Genomic DNA, 20,813 nt, shown 5'->3' on the forward strand with positions numbered 1-20,813 from the left:
ATTTTGTACTTACGTCATCTGGGAACTTTGTTTTACCTCTCTAAATATCATGTGTAAAATGGGGATTTTGTGTAGAATTCTGATGAGGATTAATGACATTATGTATGGAAAATGTTTAGCACACAATAGGTGATCAATAAATGATAGCACAACAACAAGATCCAAAGATTCCTTCTCCTCCCTTGCCCTGCTTTTTCAGCCATGTTTCTTAAAAATAACTTATACTTGCTGGTTTTACTTGCCCATCTCCCATTTACACCCAACTCACTGTAATCTGGTTTTCGTTCCCCCTCTATTGACAATGCTTGTCAAAGATGTAATAAACTTCAGATGCATTCATGGAGCTTTGAGTCATTTCTTAATCTTTTTCTGCATATAATCACAGTTAACCAATTTCTCCTTCAAACTTCTCTCTTGGTCTCCATGACACCAGTCTTCCCAATTTTCCTAATTCTCATACTGTTCCTTCCTACTCTCCTTTGCTGCCTCACTCTGCCCTTTAATTTGTGTTGCCCCCAACTTTCATGTGTCTGAAAAAAGCATGATTCTTTGCTACGAGTTGGAAATCTGAGTTGGAATTCTGACTCTCCTACTTACCAAACTGAGTTCCTAAGTTACTTAACTCATCTGGGCCTCCCTACTCAAATCTGTGGAAAGGTAACTCCTCTCCTGGATAATTAACCTAAATGGAGTCATTATACACTGAACCTGCATTTCCCATTGGTGTAATGGATTAGTAGGCATAAACTGGAATCCCAGGCCTAGAAACTCATTTCATACCTTAAGAATGTTAAAACTCAAAACAGGGATTTCCCTGGTGGCACAGTGGTTAAGAATCTGCTTGCCAATGCAGAGAACACGGGTTCGATCCCTGGTCCGGGAAGATTTCCACATGCCACGGAGCAACTGAGCCCGTGTATCACAACTACTGAAGTCTCTGCACCTAGAGCCCCACAACAAGAGAAGCCACCAGGAAGGGAGGGAATATGGGGATATGTGTATAAAAACAGTTGATTGAACCTGGTGTACCCCCCCCAAAAAAAAAAAATAAAAATTAAAAAAAAAAAAAAAAAAAAAAAAAAAGCCACCACAATGAAAAGCCCGCACACTGCAACAAAGAGTAGCCCCCACTCACCACAACTAGAGAAAACCTGCACGCAGCAACGAAGACCCAAAGCAGCCATAAATAAATAAATAAATTTAATTAAAATAAAACTCAAAACAAAGAATGTGCTCTTCAAAATATTTATTAACAATATAACACTAAACAATATGAACTATGATATAAATGTTCCTTTGCGGCATTTTTCTTCATAGGCTGGACTGGCCAAGGTTTCTTAGACTCTTAGTTTAATGAAGTTTGGACAGAACATGCCATCTTTTCCTGGTAACTCTTCCTAGAGCATACATAGATATTTTTCCTTACTCCAGAGACCTTTGAACTGCTTTGAAAATAGGGTCATCTGCCACAAAGAAAAAAAAAGTTCAATGACGTTCAGATGAATACTTCTCAAAGTTTTTGAAAGCTAAATGTTGGGAGGAGAGTTTCAATGATGTCTCACTCTTCCATTTATATAAAAATCTACTTTGCTGAGCTTGAGAAATGTCTAACAATACAACCAGGTTTGCAGAAATGTCTACATTCACTCACTCTGCAATGTCAATCAGTTTCAGTGATGCTTTTTACAGTTACATAAATGCCTTCAAAATACTGACTGAGGCAGTTTCCTTCAAATTCCTAGTTCCAGGCTTCACTTATGATTTTCACAATATCCAAAACACTTCCAAAATTTCTTTTGATCCATCCTTTGTTGATTGCTTTAATTGGCCTTTAATAATTTCACAAATAAAAATACCTCAAGGATGCAACAACTATGATCTGTTGGCTAAAGTCAGTGAGATGCTTTGTGGATATGAATTAGGGAGGAAGAAAAACTAATGTCAGGATGCTGCTGCTTAAGAATTAGGAGACAGCCTAAAGCGTTACCCCAAACCCAGCTGTTATCAATTTTTAAAATATCATTTCTTGCCCTCTAAAACAGAGTAAAAATCAAAGCTTAAGAACTGACTCGTCAAAAGACACTAGTTCATTAATTAAAGGGGACTGCCTTGGATTCTTGGCACGATAAAGGCAACAATTTCAATTTGTAGTCAACTGCAGTATGTGATTCCTCCTCCCCAACTGCACAGTCAATATTTTAAAATTTTCTTCCTTACTGAAGTTAGCGTCCCAAAAAAGTAATTTTATCAATGTTAACTATCTGTCTCAAACAATAATAGGCCTCTGCATTTTAATTAATTTTTCTAGGAAATTCTTCAATGCTTCCACATTAGCACTTGCAGCTTTCCCCAATCCTGTTAGGTTAGCAAGTTCTCGTTCTATTATAAAAACAAAAACTGTTCAACATGCAGTGTTTCATCTAATGAAATCCTATCCCCTTGTTTCCATCCACAGGCCTCCTAGCTCAGGCCCTCCTTACTCTAACCCTGATTTAGTACAATGGCTTTGAAACTAATCTAAACCTAATCCCCTCAATCCATTCTCTAATCTGCCACCAGCATCTTCCCAAGGTATGTAATTGTCCTTCCAGCGATCCCTCCAACATCGCACTTAACCACATTTTATTGTCATTTTGTGTTTACATGAGTCTCCTCTATTTTATCCCGAATCCCTAGTGGACAGATTATTTCTTTGGTCTACCAGTTAGCACATAAAAGGCACTTAACATAAGTATCCTATATTGACTATAAGCCCAACTCTCAACAGCTTTCAGTCTAAGAATTCCATTTTTGAAAATCAGATTTTTTTTTCTTACTCAATCTATTAAACAGTATGTGAAAAATTTACTGCAAATCTTGATGAAAAATACCACCTGGTATTTTTTCTTTGAAGCTAGTGCACTAGAAAAATGCACCTAATGACTTAGTGATGTTAATAAACACCAATTATTATATTTCTCATAGCTTTGTCCTCAGTGGCTAAAAACGTATTACCTGCTCCAGCCTATGCAACTTTTAAGTTTTTCTGTCTCCCACACCTGTCAGCTTTTATATCTTATCTGTCTGCACCAACTCCTCTCAAACCTCTAAATTGTGCTAACATACCGTGGGCTTAAAAGCTAAAATAATCAAGCTTGTTAGAAATGTTTACAGCAGAAAGAAACAGACCATAATCAAGAGAAATGATGTGCCCATGACCAAAAAGCACAAGGATCTTGCAACATCCATTTTTACCCACTAAAAGGCCTTCATTGCCTACTCTCTGGTTCTAATCTACGTCAGAAAAAGATGTCACACAGAATTGGCACTCTTAATCACTTAAATTTGCACTCTCAATTCTAAAATCCAGCCCAATTTAGTGAGTTAAAACCCTCCCCACTTCAAAACTCTCTTCTGTGACTCAGTTCAAATTAAAAAGGTATGAGTCCTATCCATTATATTTACCTAATAATCTAAAGCTATTTTAAACTGAAATGTATACTATGCGATGTGATGTAAAGATATTATGACAAAAAACTTTCAAGGCTGATTGGTAAATTTTTCTTAAATCTCAAAATGTAACTGATGTGGACTAAAGCTCACCATTAAATAATCAATGTTTCATATTCTATCAAAAATGTGCCCTCTGCTTTTAGTACTTTATATACATTATACTCTACATTTTAAAACGCAGTGATAATGGAGATAAAATAGTAGAAAACAGGCACCACAAAGATTTAGACAGTTAAGGTAAGCTCAGAGTGACTTTTAATATGCCAATCAATGTTAATAAAACACAAGTCAAACAGACAAGTGCAAACATGTTTTAAACCAAAATTAATAGGAAAACAAACAATAGACAAATTCTATTTTTTTGCAACAACTGTTAGCCTGTATTATTAGTCAAATGGCTAATCACAGATAAAATATATTTTGTGAAAAGCTTGGGATAGTCAGAAGTCATTCTGGCATTTCAAACAGCTATGTACAGTATCACCAAGATTAGTTTATATACACAAATATTGAAGAGAAACCGGGCAAAACATTTAAAAACAGACTAACAATACAATCAAGTACAAAACTTGGGTGGAGGAAGGAAATATTTTTTAAAAAGAGTCATGAAGGGCATTATCAGGAAAAAGTACAAAACCAGTAATAATTATACTACATTAATACAGCATTCGGGGAAGGGGAGGGTGTGTGCATTTCTCCAATGCACTAGCTTCAAAGTTCAAAGGAAAAAAAAGGCAAATAGCTGCTTTTCATCAAGAGCAGCTATAATTTCACATAATTGTTTTAAAAAGAAAGCCTATTAACAATGATTGTTTAATGCTACAATTTTACAGCAAAGACAAAACTAAAATAGCAGCAAATTCACAAGGCAATACTTCCATAGAATTATCATTCCATGGTTCATGCAATGCCTACAAAGTGCTCCCAGTTGGATATACAAGTATAATTCACAATTTAGAAAAAAGAAATATAAGATTGACACACAGGTACATTGAAGGCTGAGGAGTACTGAGTCTCTTAGCATTTCCCTTTTCAAAGGGAGAATAGGTATGTAATGAAGCCCTTGAGTCCTTTTTTATACTCACTACAGAGAAAGGATGCCTTTTATTACAATGCAACAGCAAACTATAAGCAGCACACCACCACAGTGGTTAACCCTGGAAAGGCTGGTGTAACATTCAACAGTGACTGACATCCTACAGAAGACAGACTGGTAAGACTAGACAAAAGCCTGATACAGCACTGGTCAGAATACAGCTTTCAACTGTAATTCACAAATACAAGTCCTAAAAGGTATTTCAGTAAAACTACTGACACCGATTGAGAAAGTAATTGCAAACTGGATTCTAGCAGTGATTTCAACCTAGCTTCCTCTTGTCACAGTTTTTTGGGGGGAGGTGGGAAATGAGTAGTTCAGTATATGGTAAGGCTGACAGAGCGGTTCATTTTCTTTCCAATAAGTCGAGATGTTCTATTACTCTGGGTGGTGGACCTGGTGGCCATCCGGTCAGTGAAGAGTGCTCTTTCCTCAGCTGCAGCTTTTGCCATCTGGGCTTTCTTGAGTTCTCTAAGAACATAAAAATAGGAAACAAGACTTTTTACTTACTGTATTAATCCTAGGAAGGGATCCTAAAAGGCCAAATACAAACTACATTATCAGTTGGGAGATCTTTGCATGCCACCATTACTCTAAGATGCAATTGAGGAAAGAAAAAAATACAATATTGTGATTACAAAATGTAATCTCTTTACATAATAGAGACAAAAGGAAAATTCTACTTCCTCTTTATATGAACTATGATGGCTTATCAAACTAATGGCAAAGGAACCTTCAAATATTTTATTAGGTTAGAATCAAAACGGTAGCAATAAAGCAAGTGAATTATAATGATCCCTCCAACCAGTTTTTCAAAAATGTCAAAGGTCATTCAGATCAAATATGAGAACTGTCTACCAACCCAATCGACATTAATTTTATCCCTTCATAAATAAGTAGAATGTTTCAAGGAAAAGGTTAATTTATGATGAGAGTTTGGAGGGAAAAAACTGATACCTGCTCATTTTAGTTTTTGCAACAATTTGGGGCTTGGGGATTATCACCACTTGCAAACATATGCAAGTTTAAAATTTTTTAAGTCCATAATTTCGAAATTTAGAAACAACGCAAAACTTATACATCAAATACCAATGTAAGGCAGAAGTCCTCAAACTGTATAACATGCCAATATTCTTCACTGATGGAAAGCCTAAATATTCTCTCCTTAAAATTTGAGAATAAAAATGAGAAAGTAAAAACAAAATAAACAAAAACCCCATCACTTACTTCTGCAAAAGTGAATTTTTGAACTTTTCAGCATTCAATTCTATTCGTAATTGTTCTGCACTCTTCCTAGAAGCAGACAGCAATACTGAATGCTTTACCAGTGCCATTGCTGAAGGTCGTCTCTCTGGATCCGGATGAATCATAACCTTAAAAAGAGAACGAAAATTAACGTAAAGACATGCAATTTAATAAAATATTGAATCGTGTCAATAAAGTGCTTCATATATAAAATGCTCACTTTTAGCAACTCTGTAAATTCTTGGGAAAGCACTTGTGGAATCCGAGGTAATCTACCCTGTCTGATCTCATGCCATTGGTCTCCGTTTCTGGGAAGAGGCTCAGCACCAGCAGCACAGACCACTGTGAGGGCAAGGGCAAAAATATCCGCTTTTGGTAGATGAGTATAGTTCTGTAAAATATTTTTTTTAAATGTTAAGGAAATATTAAAATGGCCAAAATGAAGTAAGATTACATCTCGATGATGATTTGGGTGAGAAATAAGACTAAATTAAAAAGTCTAATGCCACATTTAAGCTTAGGACCTATTCAGAGAACAAGCTAAATTTGAGGAGATTATTATTATTTTTAATAACAAAGTAATATATACTCTGGGGTAGGATGGTAAATACATTTCTAAAAGTATTTAGGCATTTCTAAGAGGCCTCCTCTTTATCACTAGCCCAAGTCAATTCTCAGAAGAAACTCCTGTCCCTCTAGGGGCACTCATATGAAAATACAAAACATACACACATCAACAAGCATGTACATAGAAAATACAAATATACATACAAAAAGAACAATGAGCTCATATAACTCATTTGTTCTACTTGCTCTATTTTCATTCAAAACTCTTATCAAGAAATTTTTTAACACTCTTCTTGAAATAGTACTATTAACTATGTACCTAATTTACTCAATCCCTTATTGCTAAATACACATTTACATGATTCTCAATTTATTTGTATATGAATATTTCTGTATGAGAGACTCCTAGAAATGGAAATTCTGGGTCAAAGAGTACGTGATTTTTAAGATGTTGATAGATACTAACACTTTAATCTCCAAAAAGGTAACGCTATTTTAAGGTTCCACCAACAGTGTATGGGAACTTCTCTTTTACAGCAATTTCACCACTGCTGAATATTATAAATCTTTGCCTTTAATGACTTTTACTAGATTAAATACCCCCACAGCTAACAGTTTACACTTTCTATTTTATATTACCTTTCTGCTAGTTATTAGCTTAAAATTTCAGTACATATGCACTTACAGTTTCCTAGCAACTGATAAGTGTTACAAAGCAAATGACTTAAAGGAGAAAAACTACCTCCTGCAAAACTTCATTTGCAAGAAAACGGCTATCACCCTCTTCAACTTGTGGACTAGAGATCCTTGTTACGTGCCCAAGGTCACCTAGAAGTATTGAAAAAAATACAGTCAAGAATTAAAATAAAACCTCTCCCTCTTTATTTTAAGGAAATAATCTGTTTATTTTTCTTTCTTACCTATCTTAAACATAACTTTGTTGGATGCCCAGTCATCTTCATCTCCTTCTTCAGAGGCAGCATTTGGGATTGAAGTTCGAGATATGAAAATATTACCTGTCAAACAATTATTTAGGTAAGTCAAACTAACAATTAATAGTAGAACTAAAGTTCACAAACAAGTCATACGATAGAATCATCCAGAAAGCTTTTAAACATATAGATTTTTATGTGTTTTACCCCAAACCCAGTTGAGAATGAAAATCTCAGGGGACAAGAACTGGGACTATATTTTCTAGGAATATATATTCTGGCCTAGCACTCGTCCTTGAACACTTGGAAACCACTGCATTAGACCCTTGTCACCTACACATTGATCTTCAGCAGCTTTACTTAACTTAGAAATAATACAAATGGCAATTAACATACTAATTTGTGATGCTGCCAAAGCACAAATTTGAATCTAACGCTATAAGGCTGGTGTGAAAAGAACAAGTCACGTACCTATTGAGTTTGGCTGACCATTACAGCATCTATATCCCAATGAGGTTTTGTGGTTCACTATTTCTGTTGTACACATACTTTTTTTCTTCTAATTCAAGTAAGCTCACAATTAACCTAAGTTTTAGTGGCAAATTTTATTTTAGAAGTTTTATCAATATAGTATTGAATTTATAAATGCTACACTCACTAGAGTCACCTTTCCAATTTTGCTTTACTTACAGAACAACTTATTTTATGGTGATATTTGTAAATTTACAACTTCACACACCTTAATATTTTCAACTTTTGTACTTGTAGTGTAAGGGGTCCACTATGTTTGTCTGACATTTAATAGAAGCTATGAGTGAGTATGGGCAAATCTTACTGATCCACACTAATTGCCATCAGTTCGAATATATTTTTTCCTTTTCGAAAATAAACATTTTAGAAAGTTAACATACAAAAATTCTTCCCATAATTCATACAATTAAATTGCGCAAAAAGATTTAAATTCCCATGAATCACACATTTCCATAGATGAAAAAAGAAAAAAACCAAGCTCATTAAATTCAACTTAAAAACACCTAGCTTAAAATGTTTAACTTAAATCCATCAACCTTTTAGTTATAACTTCTGCCTTATAGGATAGAGAAAGGAATAAACTAAATGATGCAAGGAAGCAACTGTCAAACCCAGAAGAAAGGATATAGTGCAAGGCAAGGTCTGTATTACTATTATTTAAGTAAGGGAAGGGTAAAACCTAAAAAGGAAAAACAGATTTAACCTGATGTAATGCATGGTCCTGAAATGGATACTGGTTTGAATGAATCAACTGTTAAGTACTTTGGTCAACTAAGAAAAACTTTAATATGATCTGGTTACTAGATGAGATTATAAAATTTACTGAAATGGAAAGGTAGTTGTCTTAAAAAAAAAAGTTATAAAACAGTATGTACATTATCATGTTATTTTTGATAAAATGAGAGGGATTTGCACTAAAATGTTAGTGTAGGATTCACTTGTATCATTTTTTTTAACGCAACATAATCAAAATGCATGTACCATTTTGTTTTCTGAACAAAACAGTCAACCTTTTCATGGTATCTTATAGGCTAGAAATACCACCATGTTTGCACAGCACATAAGTTTTCAAAGCATTTTCATATCTCAGTTTATTCTAATAACTCTGTTAGCAGCACTGACATTCTAACTGTAGTTCCAAAGATTAATAGAAGAATGGGGATTTAATTTTTTGTTTTTAGTCTGGCTTGTCTATATTGAAAATATTTCTACAATGTACTAATTACTGCTTCTGTAATATAATTTTGTTTCAGTTTAAGCTAAAATTATGTAGGCCTACACCTTGATTCGTACCACTGTTCCTTCAGTTTGAAACCTCATAAGCCTTTGAAGGAATACTATGAGCTTTTTCTGAGCCATAGTATGATTGATCTACTAGAGCCATTTGTATATAAAAATCAACCAATTTTTTAGCTGAAAATGATCTTAACAGTAAAGAAAAAAATAAAACCACTATGTTCCTAAACTCTCCAGCCCTGATCTATCTGCGACCTTTTTAATACATTTATAATCACAATACATCCATCATTTTGTTTTCTGGGTCATACAGTGACAATTTTATCATTTCCTTTACAGACTAGAAATACTGTCAGGTTTTGTAGCACCTAAGTTTTCAAAACATATTCACATTTCTCATTTTATTCTAATAACCCTGTTAGCGGCACCAGCATTAATTTAAAATTATGGATCTGTATTTTCTAGTACAAGAGATAGGCTTTAAACACAGGTTCCTTTGTGTCTTTTAGTCTTCCCATCAGAGTCCCACTCCAAGACTATGTGGATCCCATAAGACGCAGAACTTTTTTTTTTAGCTTTTAGTAAAAATGAGTTTATTATTTCAAATCTTTTGGAGTAACAAGAGACGAGGTGATGGGAAATAAAACAATACTAGTAAATCGATCAAAAGCTTTTTAAAACTAACAATGAAAAAACATAGTAAGACGGAACTCCCCTGGTGGCACAGTGATTAAGAATCCACCTGCCAATGCAGGGGACATGGGTTCAATCCCTGTTCCAGGAAGATCCCACATGCCACGGAGCAACTAAGCCCATGTGCCACAACTACTGATCCTGCGCTCCAGAGCCACAACTATTGAGCCTGCATGCCACAACTACTGAAGCCCATGTGCCTAGAGCCCGTGCTCTGAAACAAGAGAAGCCACCGCACCAAGAAGCCTGTGCACTGCAATGAAGAGTAGCCCCTGCTCACCACAACTAGAGAAAGCCCATATGCAGCAATGAAGACTCAATGCAGCCAATGAAAAATTAATTTAAAAACAACCAAAAAAACCCCCCAAAAAATAGTAAGATGTTTATGTTTCCATATTATTTTAATGAAGTCATTTACTCTCTATAAGCCTAAAAAATACAGGTCAGAGGATCTATAATACTTACTAGGCTTTATATCCATGTGAACCAAAGACATTGAATGAATATACCTCAAGCCCCGGCCAACTTGCAAAAGGAGATCCTTCAACTCTGCTTCTGTAAAGTAACTCATGCTTCTGTAGTTTTCACTTATGGCATCAGCTAAACTTCCACCTAACAAACACAAGACAAATTAGAATCTTCTTCTTTCTGAAATATTATTTTTCTTCCATCTTTACTGTATGACCACATGAAACCAAGAAAGTGACACTTTACAGGACCTATTCTCTTCAATCTGCTTGTGAAATCAAAATTTTATTTAATCTTTCAATAGGTAATACACTCACGTGGGTACAACGTATAATGTAAAGTCTCTGTCTTATCAATACTTACTCTAGCAAGGCACCTGGTTCTCTTTCCCAGCCTAAATCAATGTTATCAGTTTCTTACCTATTCTTTTCAACTCCTTTTTACACAAGCGGTAACATATTTTCATTATCTTGAAGATCATTCTTTACCAATATACAAAACTACCCCTCCTTTCTTTCTTGTGTCTACAGAATTCCACTGTGTAACTGAATGGTAATGCACTAACCAATCCCTTAACTGATGGACATTTAAAAATAATTTCCAAGCCGTTAATACTACATACTATGGTCTCAGCAATAACTTTGTACATTGATCATTTCACACATATTTAGTATATCTCCTACAAACAAACTGCTGGGTCAAAGGGTATGTACAATGTAATATACACATGCATACTGTGTGTGAGAGATACTATTTTATTACATGTAGAATAAATTTCTGTAGCTGAGAAGACCATTTCTGTTTATCCTGCCAAAGAGCTTAGGGTTGGTATTCATACCATCAGCGCAAGACTTGATTGCCTCTGAAAGCTCACAAAAAATAACAGTACACTCAGTTTTTGATTTCAAAATGGCTAATACTTAACTTCTACTACCATAAGCTTATGTAAATCTGGGGATTTGGAAGATAAATCTGGGGCAATTACACACACACACAGAGTCCCCCGCAGAGAAAGCTCCACCAATTTATACTCTGTTTTCCCATACACTTAACAAGTCTATAAATTTTATAAGTAAAAACCAGTATCTTAGTAGTTTTAATTTATACTACACTTACTATGAATAAGAACATAACCTGCTTTTACAGAATCCATCACACCAATCAGCTAATTTGTTTACACTTTAAAAAACTTTAAGTTTATACTTTATAAGTTGTATTTAAAACTTTGTCTCAGAGGAAACAAGGAGTTATGTTAAAAATAAATAAACCATAAACAAACCAACCAACCAACCAACCACTTGTGTTTAAAGCTTCGTTGGGAATAATAAAATCAGAACCAAGGTAATAAAATCTAGGTCAATGATATACTACTCAGAAAAGGCGGTCCTATAATTTGAACAAGACCGAATAACAAGACGTCAAATGTGTTTTAAAAATAAAAATAAATCACACACCTAGATAGCTTAGGATTAAGTATATTCTCCAAATTTAACTTGTACAAATCTTGAACTGCGGAAAAAAGAGGACTCTAGAAGGGAGTAGGTCAACAAGCCTGTCAGACAGGTGGGCTTGAAGTCCTAGATAAGTTTACCAAGAAATAACATGGCTGCTTTTCAGTGGCTCTAGCAACTATAGTTCCTTCTATCTTGTTGCTGAAAGGGCAAGAGAGGTGAGAAAAGCAAACCACTGATCTGATATTTCAGGTTCTCCTCCCCATCCATCAACATTTTTCTACACCTGTTTATCAAGAGTAGAAATTCAGTCTATCACCAAACTAAAAAGGCTCAAAATGCAAACGACCCGTTGAGATAATAAGGAAATGCAGTTAGATAAAGGGTATCAGTTAATCAACACTACAAATGAATGATAACAGAATCCTTCCCTGTGAAACTGTAGAAAAGGATCTAAAGACCAGGCCTATCAGGACATTCGAAGGTTTACGTGGAGAATGGTGGAAAGGGAAACAAAAGAAGAGCTCACACATGTATCTAGATAGCCTCACTGTCTTTCACCTAAGCAAAATAAATAACCATACAAAGAGGCAGCCCTGTTTTACACATGCCTATTTATTTTTTAAAGATCCATATTCCTAAAGTGTTTTATACTGCTCCAAATTAATAACCTATTTCAAAAGATTATTTTAAATCTAACTTTATTACAGGACAAGGTCTTTGTAATCTGCGAGGGTAGCAAGATGGCTCACTCCCCCGCAATTCCCAGGCCTAAGAGTTTTCTCAGAACCACCTGAATAACACAGCCATGTATGTATATTTGGTAGGTTGTTAAAATTTGTGATTTCTGGACTCTGGCTGAAATATCTGTTAAGAGAGCCAGCCATATCAACAAGGTGAGAGGGAGAAAGAAACTAAAAGGAGATGGCATCTAGCAAATATGGAGGGGAGAAGGTATTATCGTCAAGTTGTTCTAGTATTAAATGCAGTAACTGAAAAATGGAGGCTGAGAAACAGAATAGTCCACAAGGCCATGGGCAACAGCTACATAAATATTTTGATGGTATAAACAGAAACATTTCAAGAGATGTGTGAAGCAAGCTAGGAACAATGCTGTACACCAAACACTTAGATTCTTTCAAGGGTGGAGAATAAAATGACAACTCAATGAGAAGTCAGGTACGAGAACTGGACCTTTTACTTCCGTTTTATTCATTGTTTTCAAATACAGAAAACCTGCAGCTATTGCCTATACCACTTACTTATTCACAAGCTATGAAATGGCTGGTCTTAAGAAAAAAATGAGAATCAACAAAAATAATCTTTGTTACTCAAGTGTTCATTAAATTCTAATTCTCTAATTCACCAAAGGTACACAGAAATAAAAATCCATCACATATAAAGATTTAGGTATATGATAACAGATGTCTGTAAGAATCAGAAGCGAGGCTGGGACTTTGACAGATTTAATGAAAAAGGAAGGACCCATGTTGATTGCTGAAGGACCTGCTGAAATTCAAAGCTATACAAAGGTCCAAAGTTAAACCTCCATAAATTCTTATTCTGGGGGGGAAGGAAGGAGGGGGGCACAGCTATGGAACTAAAAGAGCATAACTCTTACTTTACAGAGACATCTCAGTGGATTCTAGTGGTAAACTAGGTTGGAAAGATGGGAGGGGGAGCAAGATTCAACAAATGGTTGAATTTACATCAACGGAGAGTCACTGTCATTTTATGAGTAACCAATATCAGTTTTAGCGGCACATAAAACAAAATGGAAAGGGAAGGCTAGATGCAGGGAGCCTGGGTTGTTAACTGCTATATCTGCCCCCACACTAGGCTAAGTACTAGGGATACCAAAATATATATGGCAAGGCTGCTGTCCTCTCAAGAAAATCAGTTTAACCTGAGTAACAGGCAAACAAATAATATGCACAGTGCTACTATCTAGGTAGAAAGAACAAGGTTTTCAATTCTAACTTCCAGGTAAGAATTACTTGCACTTGAAATTCACGTTAGGCTTCTGATCTTTGAATTTACAACAGATAAAAGATATACAGAATTAGAAAAAGATTTTAGATAAAAATAAATATCTCCTTGGTGTTCATTTTCTCGAGATTACAAGTTTACAGGGGAACCATCACATTACTCACCATTACAATATTCATTCTGTATAAGCATATGATCATCTTCTGCCCATGCAGAGAAATACCGAACTACATGAGAATGTTGTCCAAGCACTGCATGAGCATATACTTCTCTCAAAGCATTCTGCCTGGAAGTGTGAGATTAAGAGAATGGTAAATCATTTTTATTCAAGTCTAAACTGAGTTAATTTACCTGAAAGTTCATAAAAGAATCTTGACTTCTGGATCTATCATTATGCTGAAAGACAACTCGCTTAAGAGAGAGGGGGTTAAAACTCTGTACCAGACTTTTCCAAAGGCTTCTATTAAAGAAGTTAGAAAGACGGAACCTTGTTGGCCCTAGGATTCAGGAAAGATGAAACTCTAATTTACTGTGAATTAACAAATGCTACTAGAAATAAGAAATTTCAGTTAAGCTCCAAGATCAGACTCCTTATATTATTCTACCAAGTCCAATAAAAACTAACAGCACAAAATGAAATGGATCTGATTAAATCATTACACTTTCTCAAATGTTAGAGCATACATTCAGTGACTGACCACCTAAAATCTCAGTATTTGTAACATCATACTGAACAAAAGACAAAATCTTTAATACATACTCATCAACAGAGCCAGCCAATGGCTTTTTTGATCGCTTTATGGCATAAATGCATCCATCCAGCCTCTTCACACATTTAAACACAGAACCAAATTCTCCAGAGCCAATCTTCTCTAGCTCATGAAATTCTGTTGTATACCGTGACTTCATATTGCTTTCAGTAATTGTAATTCTCTGTAATAAAAAGTGCATCCATATATATAATACACAAGTATGGAAATGTTATTTTCTCTATGCTGATAGCACTATGTGTGAAATTTTAAAATTATATCTTATGTTTTAATTATATCTTATTGGTACTTCCCTGGTGACGCAGTGGTTAAGAATCCGCCTGCCAATGCAGGGGACTGGGTTCGAGCCCTGTCCAGGAAGATCCCACATGCCGCGGAGCAACTAAGGCCGTACACGGCAACTACTGAGCCCACATGCCACAACTACTGAAGCCCTCGTGCCTGGAGCCCAAGCTCCGCAATAAGAGAAACCACCGCGATGAAAAGCCTGCAAACCGCAACGAAGAGTAGCCCCTGCTCACTGCAACTAAAGAAAGCCCACTTGCAGCAAGAAAGACCCAACGCGGGCAATAAATAAATAAATAATTTACAAAAAATTGCAAATATATCTTATTTAACATGCCATATATATGGTAGCTTGTTAAGAAGTAGAAAACCAAACTTCAAAAACAATAAAAAGAAAATCAAAAGCTATTTACTTTAGCAGGTCTTGTTTCATCTTCAAACTCATAATCACTGGCTTCCATGTCTTCACCACAGGAACTGAAAAATATTATTTTTTCCATCAACTTATCTGACATACATCAATTAGAAATCCAAAACTATCTGATAGGTGTACAGCAAAACAAAACTTCAATGAATGAAAACAGAAAAGAAAGCATTTAATTCTGTAAAGACAAGATACAGTTCAACTGATGAAAATGTCGTTCCTGCTTACATATGCCAACACCACCACACATATCAAAATTAAAGCATTTGTAAATCGACTTTCTCTGCCTGCCTCATTTTGACACCAGCAGATTTCCTAGAATCTACCTAGGCTTTTTATTCCTTCCTTTCCCATGCCACTCTTCCACAGCTGATTACCTAAAATTGCTAGTAATGGAGAAAATTCTCAGTGCATAAACTTCCACGTCATTCAGCTGAAATTAAATTTTGATAAGTATACCAAACGAATCTTGGCTAGGTGAGGAACGAAACTGTTGAATAATAAATAACTTACTCATTCCAATACGTTCTCTTTCTCCTACGACACTGTCCTGAGGAATGAAGTAACACAGAATCTGGAGTAAAAGGATTAATATTCACTTGAGGAGTCTGTCGTACATCAAATTCCCTTTTTCCTGATTTTTCAGTATCCATGAATAGAGAACCACCTCGGAGTTTAACAGAACTAGAATCGATTCCTCGAGCTTTGGAGAGCAAACTCTAGAAGGGAAAAAAAAAATGTTTAGGATCCAAGAGCTATAGACTGCCTTCTCAACCTAATTTTCAACAAGCCTTTCACACGGCTGAATGTGTAGGTCAAAGCAACACACAAGCCTTTGTTATCTTTCAAGCAAAATAAACAGTGGTTAAGTTAGGAGCCTGAAGCTGGATACTAACCAACTTTTCTGAAAAGGCCAAGTAAATAGGTCTCTAACCCTAAAAAGAATATGAATGCTGGCTAAAATTAAGTTCATTCTAGAGGCTAAAAGTTAACAAAACCTTTCAATCCATCTAAAAATAGAAAGCAGTCAGGGAGTCCCATAAAAGCTCCCCTCCCCCATCCAAGCAGGGCTTTGAAAGCCACCTCCGTAGGACTCCTCCCCTCACTTCCAGAGGGATCTTGCCTTGGGCAAGTCGGCTAATAAATAGAGACACAAAAGCACACATCCTCCTGTGGTTTATGACTAGAAACGGTACTGAAAATGACTCACTTAAAAAGGTACATTTTCCACATTAATTTTATAAATGCAATACCTGTCTTAATTTCGGGAAGTGTCCGTTTTAAAATCTGCTGTTACTTCTGAAGTTCCATAAGTGATAATCTGCATACTCACTTGCCACTCAACAAACAGGTGCTGAATACCTACTTCTTTAAGATACTTTATCAGCAGTTTGAAAGCCTGAGGGTCGAGGCAACAATACCACTGGTGGCTTTAACAGTTGGATGTTCCTCATCCTGACACTTAGGCCGACCAAACTTGGGAACTGCAAACCCAAGGGCGTAAACAAACGCTTACCCAATACTCTGTCCGGAAAGAGGCTTAAACGCTACCCTGAGTTATTTACGAGTCTTTTTAAGACTGTAAATGCTTGAAGGCCAGCCTTTTCTCCCAAGTCGAAGCGCAGTCTCCCTCCGTATCTCAAACTTTTCCCCCACAAGGCCACCTGACACGAAACGATAAGCGCATGAATTTTTTTTTTCTTAACCGAACTTCTGCGTGCGCCGCCCAAATTACAGGACGATCACTGCGTTTAAAAGGCACCAGATGGGGCGGGGGGTGAAGGGGAAACTGAGAAGAAGCGGGAGAGTAGTACAGACATATATATACTACCAACTGTAAAATAGTCAGTGGGAAGTTGTTGTATAACAAAGGGAGTCCAACTCGAGGATGGAAGATGCCTTAGAGGACTGGGGCAGGGAGGGTGGGGGGGAATCGAGGGGGGGGCGTCAAGGAAGGGAGGGAATATGGGGATATGTGTATAAAAACAGTTGATTGAACCTGGTGTACCCCCCAAAAAAATAAAATAAAATAATAATAATAATAAAAAAAAAAAAAAAAAAAAAAAGGCACCAGATGGCTGCGGCGCTCGGGAGTGTCAGGTAGCCGGGCCAGCACCACTCGAGCATCCTTCCAAACCACGTTATCGGTGCCACACTCCCGGCTGCCACGCTCGGGGCGGCCCCGACTCGGCGGGCGTTAAATCATCAGCCACCTGGACGGCGCCGATCAGCCCCTCTGAAAGATGAAGACGTTCCAGACGAGACCCATTGTTCAGTTACATAATCTTAACGGACGACTTCTGGGCAGGGCCCCAAAGAGGGGCTGCCAACTTTTTTTGTGTGGCGGCGCAGGAGGCCGAGCGGGGGTGCGGCCGGGCGGTTATGTAACCGAACCCGGGCGGCTCCGCGCTCGGCTCCCGGCGCCGCGGCCTTTTGAAAAGGCTGGGCCGGCGCGGGCTCGAGGCGCCCCGGCCGCCGCGTCCTCTCACCTTGGGGGTGTGCGGCGTGTCGAAGAGCCGCAGCTTGCGGAAGGTCTTGTGGGGCGGGGTGCCCGGGTGGTCGGGCAGCGGCGAGCAGGAGCCCTCGGCGGCCCCGCGCGCCCTGCAGCCCCGCGGGGACGCATCCCCCGGGCCGCCGCAGCGCACCGGCGAGAACGAGCTGCCCAGGAAGTAGGCGGCCGCCGGCGACTTGACCGGCGACGAGGAGCCGAAGCCCTCCTCCTCCCACGAGTCGCCCTCGGCCCCGCCGCCCGCCGCGTCCGCGCCTGAGCAGGCGCCTCGCAGCAGCATGTCCTCCTCCAGCTCCCCGGGGCTGCCGGGGACCGGGCCGGGCGAGCGGCGGCGCTCGGGCCCGGGCTCTGCGGGGCTCCGCGCGGGCGGCAGCGGCGAGTCGGGCTCCTGAAAGGCCGAGTCCTCCCCCGTGCTGTGGCCGCTGCCCTCCTCCTCCTCTTCCTCCTCCTCCTCCTCACAGTCGCTGCAGGGCGAGAAGATCAGCTTCTGCCGCAAGGTGCAGGAGGCCCCGGCGCGGCGGGGCGGCGGCGGCTGCTGCCGGCTCAGGAAGCTCATCGCGCCCCCGGGGCCGGGGCGGAGGACCGGAGAACCTGGGCCCGCGGAGTCCAGGGCACGGCCGGCCCAGGGGGCGGATCCGCCACGTGCGACTGGGCGCGCCCGGTGGCCGCGGCGGCGGGCCTGCGTGGCGGCGGCGGCGAGCGGCGGCTCCGGAACGCTCGGGGCGGCGGCCGGCGGCCGGCGGCGGCGGCGGCGGCGCGGACCGTCCGGCAGAGGCGGGGCGGCCCGGGCGCCGAGGCTGGGGTCTCCGCAGGTCCCGCCACAGGTTCGGGCTCCGCGGCTTCCCGCGACCGTTAACCACGTGAACGCCCAGTCCACCAATCCCCGCCCAGCCCGGGGTTTGAAAAAAAAGGAGGGCGCGACGTAGCCCGCGGGGGAGGGATCAGCTACGCGATTTTGGCGCGAACCCGCTGGCTCCGCCCCCGCGCTGGGCGCCGAGCCGGGCCTGGGCGGGCGCGGCGCCGCGGGCCTATGAGCTACCGGGGTGGCGGGGACCTGGGTCCGGCGCCGCCCCGACGGGCCCGGGTGGGGAAGCCGAGACGGCCTTCTGGGAGGGGCCAAGGGTGCGGGCTGGAGCGGGCGGAGCTGAGCGCCGGCCTGGACACGGCCTCGTCGCCGCCCCTCGGGCTCCCCGGAGTCAGGAGCGGGACTTGGGACAGGGGAGCGCCTCGGAGTCCCTACGGGTTGGGGCGGGCGGAGGCCCGCCGTGGCCCTTGGTTGCTGCCCGGGGAGACCGACCTCCTGTCCCGCATCCCTTGGCTGCCGGCGCCTGGGGCGCAGTGGGCGTGGCTGCGGGGAGTCCGGTTCCCGGGTCGAGGTCTGAGCTGGGAATGGTGCCTCCTGCCCCTAGACCTTTCCGAACTGTGTGCAAACGTGTTGGGCTGACCCTGAAGTCGGCCAGAAGACGGACACTCGAGTTCTCGAGGCGAGGTCGCGGGCTGCGGGGCGGCCTCCGAGCCTCAGTTTTCCCTCAGAGAGGCTGATAGGGGCCGGTGTGTCCGCAGCGAGGGGAGAGCTTCCAGGCCGTGGTTCCCTCCGCCCTCCCCGCTCCCCGCCTTCCCGGCCCCCACTTGTCCACAGTGAATAAAGCAGCACCACGTTCGGCCCGAAGCACAAAACCAAGTGTCCACCACGCGGCCACGGTGTTTATATTTGTTTGCCAGCACGTGGGCAAATGTTGGCAAAACAGATTGGCTCAGCTCGCTGCAAACTTCAAAGCAACCTGAGAAAAAATTTCTCCAGTACTCCGTCAAATCGTGATTTAATCCGTGCCTTACTATCGCACATGGAAGTTTCTGACAATTTTTCAGTTGTAAAACCCCGTAATGAATATTGTTCCTTCTCGTGTTGTTTTCCCTCTGTGTTTTGTTTTTTATTCTTTAGGATACATTCAGAGAAGTGAGAATTACTGGGTCAACGTATATAAACTGCCAAACTGCCCTCCAGAAAAAAATTTTACATTCTCACTAGTAGTAGATTAGAGTACACCGTTCGTGAATTCTGGACATCAGTGGGTCTTAATGTTTGTTGATGTAAGTTTTTTGTTGTTCTGCTTCGTATCACTGGACAGTTTGCATGGGCTTAATGGCTATTTGCATTTATTTCTGTCTGTTTTTCTTATTGTGGCACTTTATGGATATTAACACTTGACCATATATGTATTTCCAACACTTTTCAAAATTTAAACTTAAGCTGGATTTTTAATAATGGAAACACATCTTAATACTTATCACATGGGAAATTCCCTGAGATCACATAACTGAAGATGCAATAAAGGGTAAACAGTAGTCTTCTCCAAATATTTGCTAACTGATGTGTAAATGTGTCTTTTTTGTGTGTTAATCCAAACTTAATTTTAAACTCTCAGAAGACTGGAACTCAGCTCTTCTGTATGTTTCAAGGAGAGTTGTTCACTGATCCCTGATGGCATGGCCAAAGCCAACGAGTGGTTTTTTGCACCCTCCCTCCAACATCTCTTCTCTCCTAGTGAGAAATATAAATTCTTTGATATGGATAGTTAACATTTTCTCAATGTCATGTGAAGTGTAAATAAAAATAACTTTGGAAAACTTCTACTCTTTATTGATCTGTAACATGAGTTGTATGTGAAAATAATGTGCTTCCTAGGTAAAGGAAACTTTAAAGCAGAGTAAACACCTCTGCCCAGCTAGTTTTTTGCCCCTAAGCCTCTCCTGTATAGGAATTCTATATCCTCTATAGCTCTGCATGCAAGCTCTCGCTGCCCCCCACCCCCTTCACTCTTTCACAATACTGTGCTTTATTTCCTTAACAGGCTTATATCTATTTCAAAGCTTTTCGATTGTTTGCTACTATTCCTTCCTAGAAAATGAGGTCCCTGAGTATAGGGGCCTTTTCCATTTGTTTATTGAAGTATTCTGATGTGGTTTAGGTGCTCAGTATCTTCTGAGTGATAATAGAGCCCTTAAATATTTGTTGATTGGTTTATTTTTCTCTCAATATTATTAATTCAAATGGTATAGAAGTCTCACACTTACCCCTGCAGCCCCAGCCCAAGTCCCCTTCCTGGAGGTAAATACTCTTCTAA

General features: G+C 39.9%; 1 protein-coding gene across 4 annotated transcripts; it reads right to left on the minus strand.

The window, feature by feature from the left end:
- Positions 1 to 1,238: 1,238 nt before the first annotated feature.
- Positions 1,239 to 18,368, minus strand: WEE1 (WEE1 G2 checkpoint kinase). 4 transcript variants are annotated; one of them, XM_057750529.1, is made up of 11 exons: positions 17,669 to 18,368; positions 15,693 to 15,898; positions 15,169 to 15,232; positions 14,461 to 14,633; positions 13,865 to 13,986; positions 10,258 to 10,404; positions 7,321 to 7,416; positions 7,143 to 7,228; positions 6,054 to 6,224; positions 5,816 to 5,961; positions 1,239 to 5,059 (listed from the first exon to the last, which is right to left on the minus strand). In XM_057750529.1, exons 1-11 carry the CDS (start codon positions 18,242 to 18,244, stop codon positions 4,906 to 4,908), a joined length of 1,941 nt encoding a protein of 646 aa, XP_057606512.1. In that variant the 5' UTR covers positions 18,245 to 18,368; the 3' UTR covers positions 1,239 to 4,905. The 4 variants fall into 4 exon arrangements, with proteins under 4 accessions (XP_057606512.1, XP_057606513.1, XP_057606514.1 ...); XM_057750530.1 differs by lacking the exon at positions 17,669 to 18,368 and adding an exon at positions 17,251 to 17,543; XM_057750531.1 differs by lacking the exon at positions 17,669 to 18,368 and adding an exon at positions 16,696 to 16,902.
- Positions 18,369 to 20,813: the final 2,445 nt, after the last annotated feature.

Source organism: Hippopotamus amphibius, chromosome 9 (genome assembly GCF_030028045.1).
Source record: "Hippopotamus amphibius kiboko isolate mHipAmp2 chromosome 9, mHipAmp2.hap2, whole genome shotgun sequence".
In the NCBI taxonomy this organism is placed as follows: Eukaryota; Metazoa; Chordata; class Mammalia; order Artiodactyla; family Hippopotamidae; genus Hippopotamus; species Hippopotamus amphibius.

What these genes read in the sequence shown, in the direction of transcription:
- WEE1 (XM_057750529.1), bottom strand. Translation starts at nt 18,244, where the DNA reads ATGAGCTTCCTGAGCCGGCAGCAGCCGCCGCCGCCCCGCCGCGCCGGG. An exon ending in CAAAGTTATGTTTAAGATAG is followed by an intron (nt 7,229 to 7,320) that starts GTAAGAAAGAAA and finishes CAATACTTCTAG; the next exon opens with GTGACCTTGGGCACGTAACA. An exon ending in CAAATGAAGTTTTGCAGGAG is followed by an intron (nt 6,225 to 7,142) that starts GTAGTTTTTCTC and finishes AATATTTTACAG; the next exon opens with AACTATACTCATCTACCAAA.